Here is a 9,446-nt window from a genome sequence, read left to right on the forward strand (position 1 = left end):
ACTTTATTTTAATAAATTATATGGCTCCCTCTGCTCTGTTTATGATGGTAACTGATTTAAAATGATGTTTTTTTGAGAGTCTGTGGTTCTGGCGAAACCAGAAGTTTTAACTCAACAATCAGTGAAATCACACCACTTCCCTCTGTGTTTCAGAAGCTATTAGCTGGAATTGTTAAAGGCTTGATAAAGACAAGTCAGGATCATGTGTGAACACCATTTTTATCCACAAATACTAAATAGACAGCTAGAGAACTCAGAGACAAGGAGAGACGCCAGTGCAGCTCAGTTGTCTTCTTAATTTAAAAAATGAAGATTGAGACTTAAAATTAAGACTTAATTTGAAAATTAAGAAGACATCTGAGCTGCACCGGCGTCTCTCCTTCTCTCTGAAATATCTGGCCTGGCCTGGCCTGGTTGCACCGGATTGTCGTCAAACGACAGAAGCGCGGAGAACCCTCCTTTGTCTACAGCTAGAGAACTGTTTGGAGCAGTCTGATTAATTTGTCAAAATGTATTGGATTACAATCAGACTCCCCCTAAAGTGTCCTTTTTTAAGACTTGAAATCTAACTGTTTTTTATGCTAGCTAGTGGTGCCAGCATGATTATATTTTTGCCACATTATAATTGACAAGTGCCATGTTTGGTAGTAGCCTATAGTCCTGTGGATACCCAAAAGTTCATATGCTATTGATATGAAAAAAGACAAGTCTCAAGACATCTTTTTTTGCTTCCCATATTATTTATTGTAAATATATAGGTATATTAATAACCATACTTATACAAAGTCTGCTGGTCCCATGCAAAACTTTTTTTTTATTTTATCAAAAAGCCCAGGGATATTTGAGAAGGGAGTTGAAAGTTTAGTGGCATGCTTCATTTAGACTACCATGTGTATCTAACCCAAGGTGGGTTGATTTGTCTTATTTCCTTTCACATGCAATGTTTCGAGTCGCATGCCTGCCTCGCAACACAAACTGTCTAACAGATCCACGGTTGACCGCACAAGACAAAACCCTACCCAGATACCCTTGAGCAAAAACGGCTAGGCGTACATCAGAAAGTGGGCGGGTGCTAGGATGACTGAGGTGGTCATCACCCAGGGTCACCTTGCCTGTCTGGTGTCTGACATCAAAGGCTCAGCACATGAAAGACCTGCATAGCCATCTCCTGAGCAGCTGGGGTGGCTTAGGAGATACATTCATTTCAATTCGGCAAGGTGTTCATTTTTAAGCACCCCCCAAAAACTTCACTGTCAACCTCCATGTCAACCTCCATGTCAACCTTGCAGTATGCTTCAGATTCTAGACAAAAGACAAACCGTTAAACCTGTGCATCACAAAATTCTCTACCAATCATGAACCACTATTTAAATGCAAATCTAAAAGAACAGCAATACTGCATATGGGAAACAAATAACTAAGGGTAGAAACAAAACACTTCTATGCAACAAGCAACCCCCCCCCCCCACCAAAAAAAAAAACAAAAAAACAATTAAGGTTTGTATTAAACCAGTAGAAGCACTACTTTGAGTTAAATCTATCTCTATAAATGCATGGCTCTAACAGGCAATGACACAATGAGTAGAAATTGAGGCAAAAGGTTGCTATAGTGCAGTGATGCTACTTCAGGAAGGGAAACTCTGCGCAGAAACATGACCAAACCACCGTCACTTCCTCTCCTCCTTGCCCAGGTTCCCAGGCCCTCATTTAGGCTGCTGGATATGAGGGCAAAAAGACACTGAGGTGTTCAGTAATTCCTCTTTGTCAGGCTCTGCTTTACACCACTCTCTTGCTTTCTTTTTGTCTTTCTCTCTAACTGCCTCTTCAACCCACCACTCTTTCTGACACACACACACACACACACACACACACACACTCGGATTTTTGGTCATTAGAGATAGGTGACTGCATGCATTGTAATCCAATTCAGCCTCAGAAGCCAGCGCCTGTGCAAGGTTCCCATGGCTACATGCGAGCTGTTGTTCGGCGGTTTGCCTGGAGTTTCAGGGGTCAAGCACAAGCCCTTCAAAAATAGTTCAAGATCAGCAGTCAAGAGAGTTTACTGTTCAAATATCCCTGGCGTCAGAAGGACAACTGCATCCATTTTTAAAAGACCATTAAGATGCTGCATGTCAAAACAGTTCAATAACATATTGATGCAGAAAAAATACTTGCAATAACTGTACAACTAGCAAGTCTGTTGTAACTATTTTGCTACTGTCGACTGGTTATATATTTATATGTAGACAACCCACAAATATCAACCTGTCACATCAAACCATAAGTAAGTACAAATACATGTTCCAAACAGTTTAAAAACTGTTACCAATATTTCAAACACATCTATGGCCAACATAAAACTACTACAATTGAGGCGAAAAAAAGCTTAATGGTTAATGGTAAATCATGAGAACAGATATCAAGTCTGAGAGCAGTTTTGTCTGCACTGTCAAGGCATACGACTACATTAACTAAATCAGTGCTCAAGAAAAAGGGATGTTTGAGAATCAAAAAAAACAATAAACAATGCTGTCTTACAACAATTAGGAGGCTATTCATTTAGCATGGCAAGACAAGTAGAGGAATGTTCCAGAATTTCTGTCAATGAAAATATTGTTAATACGTCATATGTGAACACCTTTGGTGTCATTTCACAGATGCAGAGCAGTGGGCATTAACGGACAAATAGTTTACAGACAAATAAAGAAAGAATAACAAAACAGAATGCTGTATTGTTTGTTCGAAGAAACAGAACATGGAAAAATGAGAAAGCAAATCCTGTCCACAGGGCTAAAGTAGAGTATTGATTGTTGTCATGACCCACAAGTGCCTGCTTTTCCCTTCTCTTCACTGTGGCCCTCTCAACTCCTCTAACCAACCCAATCAAGCCTGTAAACTTCAGCTATGAGCATGGCAAGCGTTTCTCTCCATTCACCAAGTCCGATCATCATCATATTCATCAACAATGTAATTTGTTTTCCATTGTTATCCATATGTTACGGTCTTCATCGGGGAAAACAAAAGTTGGGGCATTGTAATACAATGAGCAGACTATTTTTTCTCTTAAATCGGTAGTGTATTTTTTCTTAAAGGTTATCTTTGCCTCTCATCTTGTCCTTAGGTCTACTCTCAGGAGAGTGTCGTAGGGTTGCTGGGGGTGATCACTCCACTTTGCTGTAGTCCTCCACGTGGCCCAGCACTTTCTTCCTCTGCCGCAACATGTGGAAATACAGCTGAGGAAACACTGGACCGTGCACGTGCACACACACACACACACACACATATTGGACACATAAATAAACAACACTGTACATATGACACTGTATGCTGCAGCCAGATACACAGTTGCAACAAACATTTCAAGAGTCACTAAGCACTCTGCTTTTGCTGGCACCAAGATGGGCAAACTTTTTCAATAGCTTTTACAGAAGCAATTACACCACATTTTAAATGATAATCTCATCCCATCCCAAGAAAACAACTAAAGCTCAATCTCTCAGCCAGCGTAATGTAGAAACTAAACTGATAGATAGAGCCGCCATTGCTGTGGTGCCCGGGGAGCAGTTGGGAGTTAGGTGCCTTGCTCAAAGGCACTTCAGCCGTAGATGTGGACATGGGAGAGCGCTGTTCAGTCACAGCCCACGGCCACATATTTCCTACCGGTCAGGGATCGAACCAGGCACCCTTCAGTCCCAAGTCTAATTCCCTAATCAGAAGGCCTGTAGGCTGCCGGTACCAGGAGTATTAGTTAATGAATACTACTGAAAAACTAAATAAAAATAAAAACTAATGAAAATGTCAAAGCTATAATAACTCTGGCCCCTACACCTATGTACATATGTAGAATGTGGTGGTGGTGGTGGTGGAAGTGTAGTGGCTAAGGAGCTCGGCTAGTACACAGTAGCCACAAAAGTCGTGGGTTTGATTACCAGCTGCCACAGTTGTGCCCTTGAGCAAGGCACTTAACCCCCAGGTTGCTCCAGGGAGACTGGCCCATGCAATTGGTATCTATAAGTTGCTTTGCATAAAGGCGTCAGCCAAATAAATAAATCAAATCAATATAAAATAATGCACAGAAGGAAGCACAGGGGCACTTACGGGGAATGTAGGAGATCATGGTGAGCATGAGAAAGCTGTGGTAGTCGAAGGAGAAGTTGTACTTGTTGGGCAGAGTGATGGAGTAGAGCCCTGTCTTCTGCACATAGGGCAGTGCGGCATAGATGGTCAGCAACTCACCCGTGACCCCCATTGGGTAAAGCACAATGAAGAAGGTGTACCTGGGAGAAGGATAGGAACAAAGAATTGGCTTTGAGTTTAAATGTGAAGGACTGTTACCAAGTGTTCACAGTTTGTGTTTATCGTTAGTTATTGTTCTTGGTGTGAACGGCCCTTAACATGGCTATGCACATAGTTCAAATCAGTGCAATTAAAATCACAGTATTTCTGTACAGAAATAATAAATAATATAGGAGGCTTCACTGCCAGCAACCTGAGTCTGAGGAGAGTTGCCATTTTCTACCTACAGTAGCAACACTGTGGAGTTAAGCTGGGCAAAAACAACTTCCTCCAGGTGAAAGAGGTTCTTAAGTGTCTTGTTGCTATGGTAATGAAAGCCACCATCAGTTGGAATATCAGCAACATGGAGGAGAGGAGGGCTCCTTAGTGAATCACACTGAAGTGCCCCAGTATTAATAAAAAACATAGATTCTACCCACACAATATTTTGCTCCTGTTGTCTTTTTTTCACAGTGAAATTGCTCAACTGTAATGTTTTTGTTTCTAAAAGTGACCTAATGTGTTAATAACAGCATAATATGGTTCTCATCTTTTAGACAGAGCCAGGAAAAAAGCAACTGCTCTTTCCTATAAATAAACTAGCATAAATTATCATCTGTTGGCATATTTAGCATGGGAACACAGTTATGTTGTAAAGTCATGCCTAAATAACAGGCGATGAACAAGCGTAATGGGGTTGTTTTCCACAACTGCATGGTTTTGCTTTGTTATAATGATTTCTTGTAATCGACTTCCCATAATACATTGCCTGCTTATGCAGTCTGGTGTATCGCTCTACCTTGCCCATTTGATGAGGTAGGGGAGATGGTTGAGCAGGCTGAAGGTGTAGAAAGAGTAGCGGATGATCTCGGTGATAGTCCAGGCCGCAACGAAAAGCAATACGCTGTCTTCACTCTGGACCTGTTGTACCAATGGGCAAAATTCAAGATGGTTCGAGCACAGGCGCCACATAGCAGCTATTCCACACAAAAAAAGACATTTCTCGCCATGCTTCTCTCCCTCAAAGAATTGTTAGTCCAAACAGCGTGCAGACATAGGAGTCAGAAACAGACGTTAAAATACCAGTGAGAGCAGAGTTGAATACCGGCCATTACTACAACATTCATGTTACAACAATGCTGCAGCTAGCCTCCCGATGCTTATCAAATCTGTAGCACACTCCAAAAGGTTACAGAGGTTCTAACTACAAACAAACAAACAAACAAACAAACAAACAAACAAAGAATGCGGTTTCTGCAAACAATCAGAGGAAGAGCGAGCACTTCTATATTAACACACACATATCCATGTTATTGGTCATCCATGTCCATCTCATCAGGCATGTTCCTCGTAGGAAGGAGACTTACAGAATGTTCTATCTCAGCACAGCTGTGTCTCTCTGGGTGAGCAAACAAACCTCAGTTACAGTAGTCATGAAGTGTGTGTCAAATGTGAAGTGCGCTGAAAACCCCCTAAAGCAGTGCTCGCACAACGAGATCAACCATCTACATCTAAAACTGGTCTTAAGTATTGTTGCAGGTTGAAGGCACCTCACAACTTTCTTTGCCTAGATTTGCAACCAGTCACAGTAGACCACTGGGACTCACTTCCTAGCTTAAGTGTTAGCAATTTACATTTCAATGTAACACATTTATCCTAACATTGACATAAACATGTTACAACACATTTTGCAAACATTTTTCTTCCAGGGAAATGATTTAATGGCCGTCATGGCAGTGCTGGTGTCATTTGGCGGCATGCTATTGGCCCCACCTCTCTAACGCTGTGTGTCACTGCCCAGGTGAGGAACACACGTGACATCACCTGGAATCCTGTCAGGACCACCGAGGAAGGGACAATACCTGTAGGACAGAGCAGAGAGATCGACTAAGTTCCTCAAATAGTAACCACGCTGACTATGTTTTCATGCACAGCAATAATCCAACTATTGTTATTCAGACCTTATTCAGAATAACACAATATTCTGTGGTTATGGGAATTGAATTGTTTACATGAATTGGTTATAGAATATTCCATTCATATTCCCGTTAATATGCAGTATAGTCCGATTATCACTAGCAAAGACTGATTGATTCTGTAAATGTTTCTGCACTGAAAATCCTAATAAGACATGATAATGCAATTAAGGTGTATACATGCAGACAATGCACCTCAATAATGCCATTAAGATCAGAATACTCCACAGATATTAATTCAATTATTGCTTATTCCGACTACGACTTTATTCAGGTTAAGACCATCAGAAAATGCTATTTACATGGGAGCTTCTTACTCGGAATATTGCCTTAATTGGGTTAATATCAAATTAAATGAAATAAACTTACTCACTGGTCATAAATCCCACCTAGATGTTATAATATGAATTCCAAACCTTGTTATTACATATCTATTCGTCCAGTCTTGACCGCTAAAGTAGCCAATTTCTGCACAACCTCATGTTGGTAATTGCGTCTAAAGGTCATCCACATACAGTACATGCTGTCATAACTACACTAGGAATACTCGAGTGGCCTGACACAGGTTGCTTAATGGACCGTCTGATGCATATTGCATGTTAGATGGTCACCCCAGTGGGAGTCTGTCAGGTGTTTCTGCCTTTCAGTGATGTCACGCTTTTGGGTGACTGGCCTGCCCTGTTTTTCAACAGTTCAGCAGTTCCTCATCAATCCAGTTGGGACTTACAGCAATACAGCACTGGTGATAAATGGTTGAAATCTAGACATAATCACGGCATTTCAGGTGTTTATTATTGTGATTTTCAATCCTACTTTTACAGTCCAACCCTGCTCCGAGCACCTGCACCTGATTGAAAACAGTATAATAAAAGATTCTTTTGCTCTGTAAAATTAGAACTTTTCGTCCCATGAAAGATACCAAATGGGTCATCCCTGGTATCCAGAGCAGGGAAAGATGAAAATATGGCTGCACTTGGATATGATAGGCCCTTACAGGGGCTGGTCAGCAGAGTGCAGTATGGGGCAGCGCTGATGAGCGAACAGCTGTACAGACAAAGGTCATGACCAGCCTGAGATCCCAAATGAAGAGCTGTTGGACTCTGAACCCTGACTGCCACCGCAGCACTAATGCCCTGCCATTATCATATTAACACAATTACACAATTACAAATTACACCACAGCTCTCACTGTTGACACAGTAATACAGGAACCTCTGCCACAGTCAGCTGTGTGTGAGTTAGAGAGAGAGAGGCCAATGCCTTTGGTGGGATCACTCCAAATCTGCAAGACTAAAGTTCAAGCCAAAATTAAATATATGAAGACTTACCCACAGCACAGTGCAATATCTGTGGATGAAAAAGGAAATTCAACAAAGTTAGAACTCAAGGACACACTCTCTGGGTTTGTACAAAAGATCAAGCTGAAAGCTGCCTTTTAAAGGAACAGCAATGAGGGCAATAGCACAGTGACGCTTGAGAATATCATTATCATGCCTTGTGTGAACTCTCTGTGGCCCTGTCACATGGCAAAGACAAGGGAGTTGACGGGCGCCATGTCTATTTAAAAACTGCCCACCCCCCGGCACAAGAACAGTGAGCTATACACTGGCAGACTGTAACCACATTCCATTGGACTACATGAGTGGTCGGCCCTGGTCCCTGAAAGATAGAAGACAAACTTCCCTCTCTTTCTCTTACTCTCTCTTTCTCATTTTTTTAGCACAGTTTCCCTTTGATAAGATAAGACACATTACACTCAGATTTCAGGTTGCTCAAACACTAGCAGCAGGAGCGTTCTGTTTTGAGATGGCCTTAAATATTTGCTTGCGTCTGATCACAGTGGTCGGAGACCCACCTCCAGGAGAGCACCAGTCTGGAAGAACTTCAGGGGTTTCTCTATGGAGTAGTACAGGCCATGGTAGCTCCCTCGGGCCAGATATGCTCGAACTAGACCCACAGCAATCACCAACCACCTGCAAAGAGACAATCACTTTGAGCTGTAGAATAACACTGACAGGTTCCAGACAGGCAGACAGACAGGCAAACTAGTTGAGTCTTCATAGTGCGCATAGTGTGCAATAACATCACGATTGGCGAGATAATGAGAAAGAAAGACAGGGACAGGGAAATATTATTATTATTATTATTATTATTATTATTATTATTATTATTATGACAAGCTGCGTGCGCAACGATGCTGGTTGAATGTTAGTAATCGGTCTATCAAAAAATCAAGTTGAAAGCACAACTTCCTGTAAGCATAACTCGAATTCCAATATTGGCCCCTGGAATTCATTGCTTTAAAATGTTGCGCAAATGTGGTACAGCCTGTTGTGTAACAAATATGGTTTCGAACTACAGAACTCGCACTGAAGACGCTGAAAAGAGAGTCAGGGTTTTTTTGCATGTGAAAGGATGGAATCGTTGCCGAGTTACTGATCACAGAAGCTAACAGTCGAAACATCAGATGTAGAGTGAGAGAGCAATATCTCAGAGAACAGTGGGGTCAAAAACATAACTTTAATTTGTTCTGACTGACCAGGAACTACAGGCAAATTGACAAAGTTATGGTAGCGCTAAGGATCATGAGATAGGCTATTGCAAAGCCGGACACTAAGATTTAATTACACTCACTCTTCGCTGGGAAGTCTCTTCAACAGTGAGAATGGAATTCGGCGTGTAAGTCAATTGCACAATATTTCCCAAATGAATGCAAATATCTGAGACTTAAGCCAGATAAGATAAGCTAACCATTGTTCCATTAGAGATAAAAAAAAAAGAACCAAGGGGATGCGTCTGTGACAGGGATTATGTCTCGCTCCAGGCGCATGTTGTCTGAATCCATTCATTATCCTAGCTACGGCACACACTCGCTACTGTCTCGCAAAGAACAGGAAGTGCCTGAGATTTTGCGTACATACCCCGCTGTCATAACCACGTTGTATATGACCAAATAGGCAGTTGCAAGCGCACCCGGTCCTTTCTTTTTCTTATGGCTCGCATCACTGTGAGCCGCCCGAGTGGTCCCCATGGCAGGTGCTGACATGACTAGCTGATCAGTACCCGACCGTACCCTTACCGTGTCAGGAGGAAATAAAAGGCGTATGGTCTCTGTGGTATTTATTTGTCATATACTTGGTGGGTTGCGCCCTCTGTTGGAACCGGGTCAGCAATACAAGGGTCGAAACCCACAGA

General features: G+C 42.0%; 1 protein-coding gene across 1 annotated transcript; it reads right to left on the bottom strand.

Annotated features, from left to right (window-relative positions):
* Positions 1-2,044: 2,044 nt before the first annotated feature.
* Positions 2,045-9,349, bottom strand: hacd2 (3-hydroxyacyl-CoA dehydratase 2). Its single transcript, XM_042084689.1, has 7 exons — positions 9,173-9,349; positions 8,107-8,224; positions 7,580-7,598; positions 6,049-6,137; positions 5,075-5,196; positions 4,099-4,277; positions 2,045-3,244 (listed from the first exon to the last, which is right to left on the bottom strand). Exons 1-7 carry the CDS (start codon positions 9,295-9,297, stop codon positions 3,162-3,164), a joined length of 735 nt encoding a protein of 244 aa, XP_041940623.1. The 5' UTR covers positions 9,298-9,349; the 3' UTR covers positions 2,045-3,161.
* Between the last annotated feature and the right edge of the window lie 97 nt (positions 9,350-9,446).

The sequence above is a fragment of the Alosa sapidissima genome, chromosome 2 (genome assembly GCF_018492685.1).
Source record: "Alosa sapidissima isolate fAloSap1 chromosome 2, fAloSap1.pri, whole genome shotgun sequence".
Taxonomy (NCBI): domain Eukaryota; kingdom Metazoa; phylum Chordata; class Actinopteri; order Clupeiformes; family Clupeidae; genus Alosa; species Alosa sapidissima.

Coding starts and splice junctions, on each gene's coding strand:
- hacd2 (XM_042084689.1), bottom strand. CDS start 9,297: ATGTCAGCACCTGCCATGGGGACCACTCGGGCGGCTCACAGTGATGCG. Junction 4,278..5,074: donor TACCTCATCAAATGGGCAAG/GTAGAGCGATAC, acceptor TCCTTCTCCCAG/GTACACCTTCTTCATTGTGC. Junction 3,245..4,098: donor CATGATCTCCTACATTCCCC/GTAAGTGCCCCT, acceptor TGCACGGTCCAG/TGTTTCCTCAGCTGTATTTC.